General features: G+C 32.7%; 1 protein-coding gene across 9 annotated transcripts in view; it reads left to right on the top strand.

Annotated features, from left to right (window-relative positions):
• Positions 1-19,193, top strand: part of LOC145248175 (serine/threonine-protein phosphatase 6 regulatory subunit 3-like) — a 166,985-nt gene that overhangs the window by 64,289 nt on the left and 83,503 nt on the right. For all 9 annotated transcript variants that reach the window (XM_080110015.1, XM_080110016.1, XM_080110017.1 and 6 more), the window contains 2 exons: positions 5,430-5,500; positions 5,681-5,760. In XM_080110015.1, coding sequence (XP_079966141.1) covers positions 5,430-5,500; positions 5,681-5,760 — 151 coding nt within the window. The remainder of the gene's footprint in view (positions 1-5,429; positions 5,501-5,680; positions 5,761-19,193) is intronic.

Here is a 19,193-nt window from a genome sequence, read left to right on the forward strand (position 1 = left end):
TTGTCCAAGATGTCGAGCTTCAAAATAATACCGATCTCGTGAAAATCTGTCTCCTCTGTCAAAGTTTTTGCAAGACATACAAACACACACACGCACACATTTTGCCATATATATATATATATATATATATATATATATATATACTAGCGGGGGGGGGGGGACCGGCGTTGCCCAAGTGTTTGGAGGGGGTGTTAATGAAAACCTAAGAATAAGCGAAGTAAAAAAAGAAAACCGAAAAACGAACGTTAAAACTTATTTGAAAAATAAAGCGGAGGGGGGGGGGTACCCGGCCGGTGGGTAATCAAAACATCAAACAAAAAAAACTAACGCAAGGCAAATGAACGATGTTAAATTTAAAAATCGAAAAAAGAAAACGGAAAAACGAACGTTAAAACTTCTGAAAAAAAAAAAAAACACTGGGAAAAATGGCTTAAATAAGCCTGTTTCGATATTAAAATTTAAAAAATCGGTGGGTACCCGGGTGTTTTTGGGTGCATGTGGTCGGTCGGGGGTGTTAATGAAAACCTAAGAATAAGCAATTAAAAAAAAAAAACAAAAAAAAACAGAAAAACGAATGTTACGTGAAAAATAGCTTAAATAACCCTGCTTCAATATTTCGATTTAAAAAATCGAGAAAAAAAAAAGAGACCCTCACACCATGATTCGAACCCAAAACGTTTAGATAATGACTCAACGCTCTAACCAACTGAGCTAACACGACGTACATGAAATTTAGTCAGTTCTTCAACTATTTAAACTAAATCAGGTCATGACGTCATCTGACGTATGCTTAGAACCGGTCGTCATGAGAGGACGGTTTTTGTCCCCCCCCCCCCTTGCAGGTGGTTTAAACTAACGTCAATGTTTTCTAGGTCAAACATGACGTCATTGTCATAGTAGCAGGAGAGAAAATGAAGGAACGATTTTTTTTCGGCACCCCTCCTTGTAGAAAAGGGTCCAGTTTAGGCTGAAGGAATTAATGTTTTTGGCCAATTTTTTAATATTTGTCATCCAAGATGTCTGGCTTCAAAATGATACGTGAAAATCCGTCGCCTCTCTCAAAAGTTTTTGCGAGGCATACAAACACACATACACACATTTTCGCTTTTATATATATAGATATATAGATTTATATATACATACAGTAAAGTGAGGGTTTTTTTTCTGTATTTCGTTCACCAGAATAACTTCAAAGATTACATAAAAAGAATTTGGCATTCATTTTTGTCATTAATTGATCTATGCCCTGAAAACAATTACATTTTTCTATTATGTTAACCGATTTAACTATTTGACAAATCAATTGTTTTTCATCTTTAAAAAAAAGTTGACTACCACCCATTACATTGAGATCATTTATTTAGGGAGTTTCACTTCACTGATTGCTTATGATATAGATATGCATTATAGTAGTATATAATCTATCATGTTTACTAACATTCATATGACTTACTAGCTTGGGTGCCTGGCATTGCTGGGGTGTTTGTAGGTGTGTGTTGAGCTTGGGGTGGGGGTAGTAGGCAGGAAGGCTTGACCCCGTGATGTGAAGGCAGAAAAAGTGAAAGAAAATCTGACATTTTACAACTACTCCATGACGCGACTGGAAGTGTAAAACGTTCAAATTAAAGGTAGTCGATCAAAATGATGACTTGCAGAAATGGCGTTGCTGGGTCATTCCATGTCAAAACACCAGCAAAAAGTTGAAATCTGCACCCACCGACACCGAATTACTTGAAATTTGGCACAAATATTCCCCTTCATGAGTTAGGAAAATTTGTCAAATTATTTGGTCCTAAATCTTACCGTTCGGATTCTAGGGGGGGTGTAAAATTTGCATATTTTGCTTCTAAATTTATGCTGCAAAACGGCACAGAATTTCAGTGTTTTATAAAATTTAATTTCTGAAATTTGATAGGCATTTAGGGACTGTAGAATCCGTATATTTAATTATTTTAACCCCATACCTGGTGTTTATAATTTGTTAAAGACAATCTATCCACACCATACAAAATGCAATGTCTGCAAACTATATTTAAATTATTTTCTTTTTAAATTAACAAAGACTATCTTATTGAATAGTTTAAGAAATTACTTAGCACAATATGAACATTTGAGGAGTTTGGGAGCATTAGGATGATCGTCTTTATCAATCTTTCACTGAATTACCGCGCGTACATAAAAAAAACAAAAAAAACTTCGCGGGGCCATATCTTCTAAAGTAGGCTAGAAACCCCCACAATTTTTTTTTTTTTTTTTTTTTTTTTTTTTTTTTTTGAGAACTTAAGGAATCTGGTGTTACCAAATGAGGCTATCTCAAGATACTAGCTTCCTGATAAAGAAAATGCACCAAAGTCAAAAAAGAAAAAAATTGCACAAAATAAACCAAACACCATGAATAAATATTTGAAGATATAAGGACTTAAAGCATAAAAGCTTTCTCCAAATTTACTGGATTAAACACAAAAATGGTTGATCAACCTACCAGATGGACTGAATTTATTTTTTTTTTACTCTTTTATTTTATCTATAATTAAACTTAGTTATTTCAAATAACAATAGTAAATAGATTTTTTTTACTTTTATTTAAAATTTTTTCTATAATCTACTTAATTTACTGCAATGCCAAGTATCCCTGCTATTATATAATAAATGTGTACCTTTTGTAAAGTGATGTAAACTCTTATGTAGTTTTAAAGTAATGAAATGTGCATAAAATTTGGTGTAAACAACCTGACAGTCTTCATTATTTGGCAATAGTCAATCGGATGAGTATTTAATGCTTTTGTGTTAATCCTAAATTACTATTTCAGTTTGTTCAAGTGAGGAATCGACAAGTGGGAAAAAAAAAACAACAAAAAATACAAAAGATCCAGAAATATTGTTGTACATGCAAGATTTAATAGGATAAGCTAGTTAATGGGATTATAGATCACTAGTAAGGTTAAGTTATGGGAGGAAACTTCAAAACAGGTCAATATTAAACAAGTTAAAAATTGTTAAATATACTCTTGCATTCACTATTACTTTTTTTAAGGTTTCATTAAAGAAATTTTTTTTTTTATACATCAGAAGGGGGTACATGGAAGACAATTTTAACAATACTATGAAAATAAATTATTACATTAATATAAAACATTATTGGGATGAAAATCTACATATTTTTTTTTCATGCAGGATGAAAAAAAACATTTTTTTTTGTTTATAATCAAATTTTTGGTGATATAATGCCTTCAAGGGAAAAAAATCCTACACTGTCCTGACTTTAAAATTACAGATTTTATTCATATTTAAACACTGTGCTTACATAGGGGAAAAAACATTTACTTATTCAAATCACATGAGCATGTGAGTTCTTTTTGATTGAACATTTGAATATCTCACCATTATAGCAGCATATGAACTTAACTTTTTTGTGTCTATACACCACAAGAAATGGCAACCCCCCCCCCAAAAAAAAAAAACATACAACACCTTCAAGGATAGTCTGTATCACTAAAAATTTGATTATAAACAAATTTTTTTTTAAATCCTGCATTATGCCGGCTTTTTAAAATTACAGATTTTATTCAAATTTAAACAACACTTACATAGAGAAAAAAAAATCAACTTATATTTGGATATTTAGTAAATACATAAAAATAAACAGATGGTTACAGAATTTAAAAATATCTAAATAAGTTTTTAAAAGCAATTGTGAACAGGATATTTGAATGTAAATACTCGTACAATTTGAGTGGATGGATCAGCTGGTGTTATGCTTGCACAGCAAACTTAAAAATTGAATGAATATTTTATTAAAAAAATCTTTAATTTCAGAATTTGATATTAAGCTGAAAGTATTCTAAAATAATAAATTTAAAAAATTTTAATCTGCAATATTTAATCGTGACAAAATTCTGTGATTTTGGTGGTTGTTAAAAAAAAAATTGTGCCTTTTTTAGCATTCAATATTTCAAGAATTTTTTTTCTCTCTTCTCATATTACATATGAAGAGGGATTATCAAGTTGTCTTTTTAAAAGGTATCTTAAAAGGCATAATTTCTTGGAGAGAGTATATACCATTAGTCACATCAGAGAGTATCCCATATATCTTTATAAAGCTACAATTTGCCCATACATGAAGTATTGTTGCCATATCTGGGATTGCTGATTTCCTGACTCTCCTAACTTGCAGAAATTTAAATGTAATGTAAACAGATATCTCCCTACTCAACTCCCCACAGTCCCCTGTTAGACATGATCCTTAATAGTAGCCCCTTACATCCAAGTTGTAATGTGCCATTGTTCGAAGTCAAAAAGAGAAAAAAAATGCCATCCTTTTCCAAATGTGTACCTCAATGTCAGAAATTTGACGTAACTCAAACATGTTTTAATATGAAGTGGTAATCATCTTTCTTTTTTCTTTTTTTTTTCATTATATAATTTAAAAAATTTTTAAAAACTTTTTCTCTTGATCAAATTATTAAAGAAAATGTTGAATTTAGAGACTTAAAAAACGTGCCGGTCACTTTAAAGTCAGAACACCATATGTAAATTATTACTAACCTTTATAAATCTGGAATTTTTTATAAATACATGTAACCACTTGATTAGAAACTTATAAATACCATTAATCAAGAAATCTACTCTCGATGATTTTATGAAAATAATATAGTTAAAAAAAAGAATGATGCATTTTAAAATAAGTTTCTGAATTTTTTAGATGAAGATTGATAATTTGGACTACTGTTCTCATTTTGGATGTTATTTTCACATTTCAGTCAATGTAACCTCTGATCTTCTTCAGGTATATCTTGTTGAGCTTAGGTATCTTTCTGTCAAACCCAAGAATCTGCGTAGAAGTTCACACACAATCCTTTATTTAATCTATGGGGGTAGCAGGCTCTTGTTCCATCAGCCATGATCAGGTAGACGTCTAAAGTAATTCTCAATCATGTTCTTAGTATTGTTGGCAGCAAAAATTTAACTTTCAACCTCAAGAGTGTAACTTATAACTGAATTTTACCCAGTATTTTAACCGTCGTGCTACAGGTCCTTGCAGAGAAACATTGTGCAAATAACACTTAAGATGAGAACAATAATCTGAATAATTCAAATACATTTTAAAATAGTTTTCATGATTTCTTTACCAAAAATGTATTTGCAATCAATTTAACTACAAACTACTTTTGATAAATATTTTATTTACTAAACAAAGAATTCAGCATTAAATCACCCATAAGGATTGATGTGTCATTAAACAAAGGTTTTAAGCAGTGTTTTTTGGACAGTTTTTTTTTTTTTTTTTCTAAACAAAGAGGAATATCACGTTTGAATAAGCAATTTTTGTGGAAGTGTTTTTATTTTTTTTAACCAGCTAACTTGTTTGGTTAATTTTGTGATTTTATTGTTTTCTAAAAGCTTTTATAATTTTTTTTTTTTTTTTGTAGATACTAGAGACATGTTTTGGAAGTTCAATCTCCTGTCAACCACTCATATTGACAAAATACTTGAGCGAGAGGTATGCAAAACCTTTGTATTTTACTTATTTTACTTATTTATGCTTGATAAAACAACATAACACTTGTAAATGTTTTTAAGATTAAAATCAGAATGGATTGAAGTTTTATCCTTTCTATTTTTTTTTTTATTGCTTTTTTTTTAACTTTTTGTAATTTTAATTTTTTTCATTTTGTTTTAGGATGTTACATTACAAAAAATTCTTGATGAAGATGATGTTCTTCAAGAATGCAAGGCTCAACACAAGAAGCTCATTGAATTGTAAGTTTGATATTCAATACATTGAAATTATACATTTGAATCCCGTTATTTGTGAAAACTGTTGTGGGTAGAGGCGAAGCACAATCAGTAGATACCAGCAATGAAGTCGGCTAATTCATTGAAATTCAGTAAGATCTATCACATTTACTTTCTCTGGTATTACAGTTTATGTACTTCCTCCCTCCTCCCCCATAATTATGGGTAAAATATCAACGTTCACCTAATGAATTGTTTCGTATAGGTATGATTGCAGATGATAGACTTTTTTTTCTTTCTTTTTTTTTTTTTTTTGCATGGTGCAGCACTTAACTTTACTTATGTTAAGACCTAAAACTGCACCATTTGTTTATTTTCACCAGGATTTGATGTTCCGGGGGAACTTTTGGGGCTAAATGGGGTGGACAAATGCTAAACTTAATCTTTTTTTTTTTTTTTTATGCCTCGTTCACTGTGCAGTCCCGGAGGACCATGCATGTTTCACTTTTTTCTTTTAAAACCTAAAGAATTCAGCATTTTTACCTACACAGAAAACAAACAATTGAATTAATAATTTTTCTCTAAAAATGTTAAAACTTTTCTAAGAAGCTTTGTGTCACAAATCAAATAAGCAGTTGATAAAATACTGAGATTATTCTTGAATTGACATGAGGTGAAATTCACCCAGAACAGATGGCCTCCTACCATAGAATAGTGTCCTTGACCACACATACAGCCTGCAGCAGCCAAGATAGTTATGGACAGCCAATCCTAGGACCAGCAGTGAACACCGTAGATATGTGGACCAGAGCTAGGTTTGATGTTGGTTCTAATGGTGTGATCACATCTTCAGTTGGTCTCCAGCATGTCTTTGCCAACCTTTGAGTGATTGTGGAACTATTGCTTCATGGATGAATTTCTCCTGGGTTTTAATAATTTTTTTTTTTTTTTTTTTTAATTAAAGGATTGGTATAAATAAGGGTGAAATATAATTGGATAAACATCTTTCCCATATATATATATATATATATATATATATATATATATATATATATATATATACACATTGGTAAATCAAGAAGAACATGACCTTTGTTTTGAAAGCATTCATGTGCATCCCTAATTTGCAAGCGACACTTTGTACTCGGTTGAGCATAGGCTGCACCTTTTCACCAGTCGATCCAAGCAGTACAATATTTGCATTAGGAATCGATGCAGCAGGAGAATCGCAAAGGTCTTTGCCGCATCATTAAATCTCTTTTTGGTAGCTGGGGATTTGAATGCTCGCACTGGACTGGCAGATGAAAACATCAGGCATTTACTTGCAGCCTTGCTCTCTGTACAAGATGTGGCAATCGGCTAGTCAACTTTGCAACTACTGATCACCTGATGGTAACCAGCACACTCGTCATATCACTTGGTGTTCAAATGATGGTCACATGGTCAATCAGATTGGTTATATCTTGGTGTGTGCGCATTGGGTTTGACTTTTGTGCTTTTTCAAGGTACTGTTAGTGGTAGTGAATTTAGCTTAGGTCACACTTTAGTTCAAACAAGTCTTCAACTTAAGCAAGTGCTCAAGCAGCCAAAGCAGATCAACATGGCCAATTTGAAGGGTTTCTAGCCCACTTTAGAAGACATGCAAAATATATTTAAATTATTTTCTTTTTAAATTAACAAAGACTATCTTATTGAATAGTTTAAGAAATTACTTAGCACAATATGAACATTTGAGGAGTTTGGGAGCATTAGGATGATTGTCTTTATCAATCTTTCACTGAATTACCGCGCGTACATAGAAAAAAAAAACAAAAAAAACTTTGCAGGGCCATATCTTCTAAAGTAGGCTAGAAGCCCTCACAAAATTTTTTTGAGAACTTAAGCAGTCATAGTAGATGCTATCAAAAAAATATGATGAAAATTGAAGAGGACATTTTCTCTAGACTCACCGTAAAAGCAAATTGATGATTTGGGGGGTATGCTTTTGGGTGAGCAAAATTTTATTTTCTACAAGGTATGGGGTTAAAGTAATTAAATATTCGGATTCTACAGTCCCTAAATGCCCTTCTTACCAAATTTCAGAAATATTGAATATGTGGAAATATTTGTTTTTTAATTTTATAAAACACTGAAATTTTGTGACGTTTCACGGCATAAATTTGGAAGCAAAATATACAAATTTTACACCACCCTAAAATCCGAACGGTAAGGTTTAGGACCAAATAATTTGTCAGATCTTCCTAACTCATGAAGGGGAATATTTGTGCCAAATTTCAAGTAATTCGGTGTCGGTGGGTGCAGATTTCAACTTTTTGCTGGTGTTTTGACATGGAATGACCCTTCTATGAATCATTGGGACTGGTAAATAAGAGACTCTCCACCTTGCAGAGCAAGCGTATGAGGCACGGGTGATGGGTGCACCAAACTCTCAAAATCTGCAACGCTGTGTTAATCAATCTGCGCTGATAGAAATCCATACTGGCAAGCAGCCTGTGGAGATTCCTGTAAACTTTACCAGATGGTGAAACAGGTGAATGATTGAAGCACTGGAAAGAAAACTTTCACAAGCTGCTTAATCACCCTGCAACTTTGGATATGGCCCAACCCGATGAGTATGACTGCAGCAGTGCGTTTCTTACATTCAATGAAGTGAGGGATGTCTTGCGCTGCTTGCAAAACAACAAGACTCCTAGTGAGGATGGGATATTGGCAGAAATCTACAAAACCATACATGGTGTGCTTGCCCCTTGGGTTCTACTAGTCTTCGAGGCAATTTGGTGCACTGAAATGTTCTTTACTGACTGGAACAAAGCATCTCTTTTCCCGTTTTCAAAAAGGACGACAGAAAAATCTGCTCAAATTACTGGAGAATACGCCTCATTAAAAATAAAATAGCAGAAAAAAGATTCAGAAAATCACATTCCTACTTCCTTGATAAGAAATTTCATTTTGTATAGCATGTCATGAACCTTTCATGGTTAACCACTTTCTCTAACAAATTGTTTAGACACAAATTGTCAAAAATATAAAAACTTAAAACTGAATCAAATTCAGTCTGATAAACCTAAACCAAATATTTGAATACCTCAAAGACATCTACTTGTGATAACTGTTTGGAAAGTCATAGTAATAAGTGTCTACGGTTGGCATGTGCCAACTGTAGAGAAGCACTGGCATTTAAACCGGGAATCCTTCCGATACATATGCAAATTTAGGTGTCGTTAAGAGGTCAAGATGGTAGCTTAAAAAGACATTTTGTTATGATTTAATTTGTTGTTAAGAGTTATCCCCCTTGGGATTGACATTCATAATAAAAGCGCCCTCTGTTTCATTTTCCCGCTCGATCCTTTCAAGAGCGTACGTGTATTTTACAGTTAATAAAACCTTTCTAAAAGGCAATTCTTTACTTACTGATACTATTCACTTCAATTTTATTAACTGTAAAAAAAAAAAAAATAATGGATCGAATCTTACGTCCCGACAGATTCGAGGTGGAACCTGCATGCCCTAATTCCGAAAAATCCTATAGGCATTGGAAATTAACCCTCCAGAATTATATCCGCTCACATAATAACGGATTAATCGAAAACACTTCAGATAATTTCTTTGCCTTGATCAATTGTATTTCAGCCTCTTTTTTCGATTTAATAAGCGATAAAACCGACTACGATAGTGCATTAAGAACATTGGACGCCGCTTATTTAAAACCTGAAAATATTGTTTATAATAGATATCGATTGATGACGACGAAGCAACAAACAACACAAAATATAGATGCCTTCATACTACAATTGGAAATGCTTGCCAAAACATGTAACTTCGAAGCGGTTTCTGCTGAAGAAAACAAAAATCAATACATTCGGGAAGCTTTCATCGGTGGAATTTCTTCTTCGTCCATCCGACAACGACTGTTAGAAAAACCCATCCTGACTTTACAAGACACATATGCCACGGCCAGATCTCTTGAACAAGCAGAAAAGCATTCGATAAGCTACGCAAATAACTTTACTGTAGCAGCTACAAATAATCCTTCGGGCTACAATCGTATAGCTGTGACTAAAGAAAATATGCATCCAAAAGGGGTTTGTTTTTTCTGTGGAAAATCACGTCATCCTCGATATTTATGTCCTGCACGAAACGCCGAATGTAAAAAATGCAAAAAAAATGGTCATTGGGCTAAAGTGTGTAAATCTTCTATTTCTAACACTCATACTGCTGTTCTTTATGACGACTCTGACTACCCCTCACCTTCTCTATCCTGACTAGGAACTAACTCCAAAGATGTCACATTCACTCAATGCCAAATTAACGGGCACTTTGTGAACGCTATGGTGGACTCCGGCAGTGTAAAAACATTCATTAATGAAAATACTGCTAAAAAATTTAAACTCTTCACAATACCTAAAAACAAAACTATAGCTCTGGCTGCTTCCGATCAACATGCTAAAATAACTGGCGAAGCTGTCGTGGATTTAATACTGAAAGATAAAACCCATTCTGGAATAACAATTGAAATCATTGAAAACCTTTTCATTGATTTAATAATCGGAAAAGATATTTAAAAAAAATATAAAAAAGTAACACTTAAATTCGACGGTCCTAGAGACAAACTTATAATTGGAGCTATAAACACGAATAATTTTTTTCCTACCATAAACGTTCCACCCCCTCCTCTCTTTTCTAATCTTTCTCCTCATACTACTCCTATTGCGACAAAATCCCGACGTTACACTTTTGCCGCCAACAAATTCATAAAAGAAGAGACTGCTAGAATGTTGAAAGAAGGCATAATTGAACCTTCGATATCTCCGTGGCGAGCGCAAGTTCTTGTAACTTCGAATGAGAATCATAAGAAAAGAATGGTAGTCGACTACAGCGATACCATTAATAGATTCACGGAACTAGACGCTTACCCAATGCCTAATATCAATAAGATGGTAGACGACATCGCTCAATATAACATCTTCTCTACTCTCGACCTAAAATCTGCTTATCACCAAATACCTATAAATCATGCTGATCGTAAATTCACTGCGTTTGAAGTAAGTGGCAAACTTTTTCAATTTACTCGTCTTCCTTTTGGCGTCACCAATGGAGTAAGTGCTTTCCAGAGGAGCATAGACTATATTATAGAAAAAGAAAATCTAACCGATACCTTTGTGTATGTTGATAACGTAACTATATGTGGAAAAAATCAAGAAGAACACGATTACAATCTTCAAAAATTCTATTACTGCAAATTCATTAAAAAATTTTCTGATAAAATTTTATTACTAAATCAAAACAAAGAATTTCCACTACCTCCATCTGTATTAAAATCTTTTCAAACATTGAAAAATGATCTAAAAGACGCCACTTTAATAACGGTAGATCCAAATAAAGAATTTGAAGTAGAAACGGACGCTAGTAACTATTGCATTGCTGCAACACTAAATCAAGAAGGTCGTTCTATTGCATTTTTTTCAAGAACTCTCAATACTAACGAAATTAAGCACCATGCAGTAGAAAAAGAGGCAGCCGCTATTGTAGAAGCTCTCCGTAAGTGGCGACATTTTCTACTCGGCAGGCACTTTAAAGTCATCACAGATCAGAAGAGCATCAGCTTCATATTCGACAATAAAAGAAAATCAAAAATTAAGAATGACAAAATATGTCGTTGGCGTATAGAATTATCCCAATACAATTTCACTATAGTTTATCGACCTGGACCTGAAAATATTGCTGCTGACACATTCTCTCACATCTCTGCTCTTACTTACAATCTACAAGATCTTCGTGATTTACATAAACAATTATGTCATCCTGGTGTTTCAAGACTAAGCCATTTTATAAGAACGAGGAACCTCCCTTTTACTTTGGATCAAATTAAGAATATTACTGACTCTTGCTCATCCTGTCAATTACTGAAACCCAAATTCGCCAATACCAATGGAGGGACTCTCATTCAAGCCATATTACCTTTTCAACGATTAAATCTTGATTTTAAAGGCCCTCTACCTACTTCTATACATGGCAACAAATATCTACTTACTCTAATTGATGAGTATTCCCGTTTTCCTTTCGCTTTTCCTTGCAGAGATATGACAAGCAAAACCATTATCCACTGTCTAAACAAACTCTTTTCAATTTTTGGTTTGCCTGACATGATACATACTGACCGTGCTTCTGATTTCTTAGCAAGAGAAATTAAGGATTTTTTACACAAAAAGGGAATTGCTACTTCTAAAACAAGTAGATATCATCCTGAAGGTAATGGACAGATTGAAAAACTCAACGGTACCTTATGGAAGGCCATTCAAACAACATTACATTCTAATCAAATGAAACTACCTTATTGGGAAGACATACTACCGGACGCACTTCATTCAATTAGATCATTACTTTGTACTGCCACTAATATGACTCCCCATGATAGACTATTTAAATATAGTCGTAAATCTGCTTCCGGAATTTCAATTCCTTCTTGGGTTAAACCAGGCCCAATATATATTAGAAACCACACTAAAACAAGTAAACATGACCCTCCTGTAACGCCTGCCACCCTAATAGATGTCAACCCCCACTACGCTTATGTTCAACTACCTTCTGGTACTGAAACCACTGTCAACGTTCGAGACTTAGCTCCAAACTCATCAAATGAAGAAAACTCTAATAATAATCCTACTACTTCAGAGACTTTATTTGAACCTTCTACTAATGAAAACATTGGTCATGAGGAAGACAAAAATCAATCGTCTGATCTTGAAGAAAATCAGATTTCACTAAAAAATAATACTGAAAATCAGCATTCCTGCCAATCTGTGCGGAGGTCGTCCCGAGTTCGACAATTACCTAGTAAATATAAGGATTTTGTGACTAAATACTGAAAAAACTGCAGTTTGGGTTCATATGTTATTTGTAAATAAAATGATTCTTATGTGATTGTAAAAAAAAAAAAAAAAAAAAAAAAAAATTTGTCTATAATTAATTACCCCTTACTTGAATACTTTAGGACGGGGAAAATGTTATGATTTAATTTGTTGTTAAGAGTTATCCCCCTTGGGATTGACATTCATAATAAAAGCGCCCTCTGTTTCATTTTCCCGCTCGATCCTTTCAAGAGCGTACGTGTATTTTACAGTTAATAAAACCTTTCTAAAAGGCAATTCTTTACTTACTGATACTATTCACTTCACATTTGCAACAGGCATCTTTTGTTTTTTGAACATTCTCATTCATGTGAGTTTATTGTCAGTTGGGAGAAGAGAAGTACTACTGTTGCTTGAGTGAATTATCAAGCGAGTCATGGAAGAGAAAAGACATTTGTGTCGGCCAAGTACAATGGTGAGAGTTGGTACGGCAAATTGAGAGTTAAAAGGAGTTAGTGAGGAGTTCTGACTTTTTTTTTTTTTTTCTTTCATCTTTATAAAATTTAATACATTCCAAGATAAACAAATAAAGGAAGAAAAAAATTTATATATATATAATATAATAATGTAGGTGTATCTGTATATATGAATGTGTATATGCAAGTGTGTTTTATTATATATATATATATATATATATATATATATATATATATATATATATATATAATTACAGGTAGAAAAGTATCCAAAAATTAAGAATAATTGAATTTCAACAAGGGTTGTTGATAGTACTCAATCAAAGAGAGCAAATTCTTATTTAAAAAAATTTTTTTTTTTTTATTATTCTCCTCAAAAGTTGAAAAGGTCTGGAACATTTCTAATTTTTGTATTTTAATTTTTCTTGCCTGATGAAATCAAATATGATTGAAATGGTCTGCACATTGTACCAAGATATGACTATTTGCATAAAGAATAATTAAAAAAAATATATATATATATATATATATATATATATATTAGTCTACCCGTTGGTCCTTAAAGGGTAAGATGAAAAATGTTCCAAATAAAAAGTGATTTAAGTGACGAGTAAAAAAAAAAAAAAAAATTAAAAACTCAGGAAGCCTCCAGAGCACTACTGCAAGCATTAATTAAAATAAAGGAGGCGCTACTAAAACCAAGTTTCTATCCCCTCTCCTTGAAGAGAAAATACTTTTTAAGTAAGGCCTGAAAAGAAATAAATTGTCGGAATTCACAGGAGCACTACTAAAAAGCAGTAAATATGGTTTTGAATATGATTATAGTTATATATTGTATATTTAAATTTTTTTTTTTTTTTTAACTCGATGAGGTTAAATTACATTTATTTGTAAGTAAAACATGTTCAAATAAGTTAAAACAAAAAAGAAATATTGTTGACTTTGTATGTTTTGGCTAGCGGCAGTGGCTTTTAATATTAGACTTAAGACAGGGTGGCCATGAAATAGGTAAGCAGACAAATTTTTTTAAACCAGAAGTCAGAAACTGGATGGACAGTTTAAACCTGTAAGGAAGCAAACAAGCTGATCTGAGTTTTATAATAAATAAATATATATATATATATAATCAATACTTATCACTTTGGGTAATGTTCAGCATTAAATGACAATCACAGTTGAAATGCTGTTAAAATCAATCTACGACACCTAAATTCTACTCCTATTGAAGGGTTGTTGATAGTACTCAATCAAAGAGAGCAAAATTACATTTACATTTTTTTAATATGCATACTACACTGTAAAAGCACCTTATTTAATATGCATACTACACTGTAAAAGCACCTTATTTAAAATTCATGTAAACCTGACCCCTTTCAAGTTGATAATACTTGCAAGAACAAGATCAAAATTCAGAAATATCTACTTGCTTTATTTTAAACTCACAGGCCTACCCAACGATGCTCAGAACCATACAATAAAACAATGAGAAAAATGAAGTTTGAACATATGTTATTATTAGGAGAGGAATTTTTTTTATGTCTATATATTATTTGCTATCTCGAGCAAAAGAATATTTTACCTAACCTAGGATGTGAATTACACAAATTATGTATGAAATAATTTTTACTTCCCTAGGACATGATTAACAGTACGAATATTAAATAATTTTACAATTCCTAGGATGGATAATGTACAACACATGTTAAATAATTTTCTTACCGTCTGACTGGTAATGTAAATATATATCTGAAACCATTTAACATACTCTCGACAGGTATTGTACAACATATATCAACTAATTTCTTTTCCCACCAAGGTCATCATAATTTTAAGAAAAATGAATTCACTGTTAGGAGATGAATCATTAGAATTTCCAACTAAATACATAAATACATTGTCTTGGTTAGTGATTAGGTAACACTTGCTTCAACTGAAAATTCGTCATTACTGTTTCTTTTCCCACCACAACCACCACCGCAATTATAATTTTAAACAAAATTATATAATTTCTAGAATAGAACTCAGCAGATTTTCCAAATAAATATGTAAATATTATTTCAGCACAATCCATATTCTGTATGTCAGTTTCTTATTTAATAGATTGTTCGGTGAAAATACAGAATAGTTTACAAAAATACCCTACTCTCCCTATATTAAGAATGGCTTTCTAAATTATAACGTTATTTCAGCATGGTCCATATTTCATATGTCAGTTTTTATTTATTAAATTGTTAGGCAAAATTACAGAATAGTTAAAGATACCCCCCAATGACTTTCATAAAAACCTCCCATTAAAAAAAAAGTTTGGTAATCCCTGGCAGCCTCCAGAGTACTTTTAAAAGCAATATAATCGTGCTCTTGTCGTCGTCCCCCCCTTTCCCGCCAAACCATCATCAACACATGACGTCACTTCTGGAAAACGACTCGGTAGTTTTTCAAAATACATAATTTCATTATAAATTGTTTACATTTTTTTAATATGCATACTACACTGTAAAAGCACCTTATTTAAAATTCATGCTACTCAAGAAATACATATTTCAAAGTGCAGTCAATGATTAGGCAACACTTGCTTTACAATAAACTAATCAAGAAACTGGATTGAGAAACGGATACTTAATGTTAATTAATACTAAACAGAAATAGAGATAATACATGTCAGTTTCTTATTTAATAAATTGTTAGGTGAAAATAGTTTAAATAATACCTTCCCCTCTCCATATAAAGAATGGCTTTCTAAATAATAGCGTTATTTCGGCACGGTCTGTATTCCATGTCTCTTCTCCGAAGTCTCAAAAATATGTATGACATAAAGTAAATATGAGATCGTAAAAAAGATATATAGGTCTATTTACAAACTTCAAACCGTGAATAATATTTACATATTATTATTTTTTTTTTTTTTGGTTATGCAAAGACATTAAAAAATGAGTTAATGTCATCAGTTAGAAGTGAAATAAATGGACCCCCCCCCCCCCCCCGAGCGTTCCAGCCTGAGAAAAAAACAGAATGTATGCGCATGCGCATACAAAACGAAAATGTCAGCTAACGTTTAATGAACATTTTACATGTAAATTTGCCGATATCTTTATGCGATATACATGCATGTAATCAAAGATATTATTCGCTATAAATCACCCTTGGTGCATGAATATTATTTCCTGAGAATTTCAGTGCTATGTGACCAGTAGTTGAAGAGTTTACCTGTAGATATTTATACACACACACACACACACACATCTATTGTTTTATTTATATAGAAAAGTTATTCTCCAAGGAAATTTATGATGGGATTCGACCCTCTGGATCACTACATCTTAGAGCATATGGTCTTCTGAAAATACATAAATAAGGTGATCCAATATGACATGCCTGCCCAACATTTTTTGGTTCAGTAGCTCTTAGAAATCTTACAATATGTATCAGTTATACACTGCACACCTGATTCCTATTTGTTTATTAATTGCCTACATGGGTTAGGGTTGGGAGACATCCTATGTGCTCTTTTGATGTCACCAATATATCTATATAATATCACACTCATTGAACTACCTGTAAACGCTTTTTTTCTTTTTTAATTTCATCATTTTGTTCTAGTTGGGGATGTGGCATCCTACTGGATACCAGACATTCCCCCACTATCTTATACATTCCAACTGAGAACTGAGATATCCTAAGGTTATAATTACCTCTTTAAGTGCAATTGTTTCTATCTCTCTTGCACTTGGTTCACCGGGTATATTTGCCAGGTAGCTTTTGAATTTCTTTTTCACAAGTTTGGTTGTATGATTACTGAAATAATGAATGATCATAAGATTCTTTTTCATGGTGTCCATAAGACCTTTGTATTTCATTTTCTTTTCCCTCTCAGCTTTAACCCGGCATCATTGAGGACTAACTTCTAGGGTTGCCTCTTTAAAACTTTGTCAATCTATAATATAAAAGGCAAAATGTGTGTGCCCGTTTTTATGTCTGCCAAAAACTTCCAACACACGACGGATCCTCATAAGATCGGTATCGTTTTGAAACTCAACAAATACCGAAAAATTGGCCAAAAGCATTAACTCCTTCATCCTTAACTAGGCTGTTTTCTACAAGGATTGGTATTTTTTTTATTTTTTTTTTTTTTGTTTTTGTTTTCATTGACATTTTCGCAAGTCATTGTCTCCTTTCGATGGACTACCTTTAATTTGAACGCTCGTGACTTCTGGTTGGCGCCCCCCCCTTCTTTTCCTCCTTCACATTAGGATTCAAGCCTGCCTGACTACTACTGCCCCCCCCTTTTTTTTTAAACACCTCTCTACCTAAACTGTCTACTGTTTTGTTCTCTCCTCCCACGACTTTTTTAACACCTTAATTCCCCCTCCTTCTTCGGTTCCTTACTACACCACCTCAACACACCAGGGCAACGTCAGGTAGCCCCACTAATTCAAATGAAATTAAAAACATTTTTTCATTTTATGCTTGAAATCGTAATAAAATAATAAATGCTTTTTAATCATTAGAATAAAAACGATTAAGTAAACAAGTGCATTTTTCAGGTTTATGATGGTGATCGATGTTGGCTAGGAAAATCAAATTTTCTAGTGAGATTCGAACCTTGAACGACAGCATAAAATATTAGAACTGAAAGTGAACGCTTTCTCCACACAGCCATTGATCAAATGAAAATATTTTGCCTTTTTTACCTACTTTAAATATTCATGAGTTCAATGTAAGGATACAAATTAGGAAAATTGTTTAATCTTTCCACATCCAAAATAGTTTAATTTATATAAATAAAACAGTTAATGTATGTGTGTGTGTGTCTTTGTGTAAATATTTAGCTGATAAACTCTTAAACTACAGGTAACATCATACTAAAATTAACGGAAAATAGTAATCGGACACAAAAGATGGTTTATAATGAGTAAAATCTTTAGTTTGGATGGATAAATAACACGTACAGAAATATTGACAAGTTGAAATACAAAATGTTCATTTCAACTTACTGACATAGTGCACATGCGTAAAACTAATCAAAACTAAAATAGTTTAATTTTGAACCTTTTATTATCTGTCTGTTGAGTTAGCTCAAACTGTACGAAACATTGTTGGAGTGTTAAACAAGGGAACACGTCTCGAATGCTAAATGTCTTGGTTTCGATTCTAGCTGATTACACCAGTCATTTTTCTTATTTTTTTACTTTTGAAATCAGTACTATATATTAGGTACAATATAATATTCAATAGAGAATTGGCTTTGTTATAATATATACAAAATTTGCATGAATTATAATATATTCAAGCGCATTTTACAACTGGCAAAGTTTCCCCACCCTTCTCTGGTAGTTTTATTATAAAAATAGAATATCAAATATGTACAATACTTACCTGGCACAGCCTGAGTAGATTATATTTATACCCATTGAGGATGCGTCCCTAGACGCAGTTTTGGCCATTTTTGAGTAGGGAATGGTCTTACATCTGTGTGATTGAATGAGGTATGATCCTGCATCTACCTTTTTCGGTCATTGCCTCCAGTTTATTACTTACTGCCTGAGGCGCCCCAACTAAGGAATACTAAGAGAGCTGCCCAGGCAATTTTTAATAGGGCAGAGTGCTATTTCTTTAACAGCACTGGCTTGATTCTCCCCACCTTCTGATCTTGTGTCATATCTTCCTGTGATAGGAAGGAAGCAAATACCTACTTACAATGATTTTGACTATAAAAAAATCTTTACTGTTTTTGTTACTAGTAGTGAAAAGATTCAAATTAGGATGTTGTTCAGTTTGTTAATAATAGAAAATATTTAACTGAAAAGAGAATGCTAAAAATGTTGGAACATTTGTTTCTGGTTTTATGTTTACATACTTTTAATTTTTAGTGATTTTTTTTTTTTTTTTTTTTTTTAAGGTTAAAGTACTTCTGACATCAATAAGATCAAAGATGCTGATTTAAATCTGCAGTTAGTCTGGCTCTTAGATCAACTGCTTAACTGATGTCATGACCTGTGCAATATACTAGCAGAGCGACCTGACGTTGCTTGGGATTTAAAGAGGATTAACAAACCTTCCACACTTGTAATACTTTTATTTTTATTGAAATCGGTGAAATCGCTTATTCGTCAATCAAATCAATTGATTGCCCGCT

Source organism: Euprymna scolopes, chromosome 26 (assembly GCF_053919585.1).
Source record: "Euprymna scolopes isolate OS-2025 chromosome 26, ASM5391958v1, whole genome shotgun sequence".
Taxonomy (NCBI): domain Eukaryota; kingdom Metazoa; phylum Mollusca; class Cephalopoda; order Sepiida; family Sepiolidae; genus Euprymna; species Euprymna scolopes.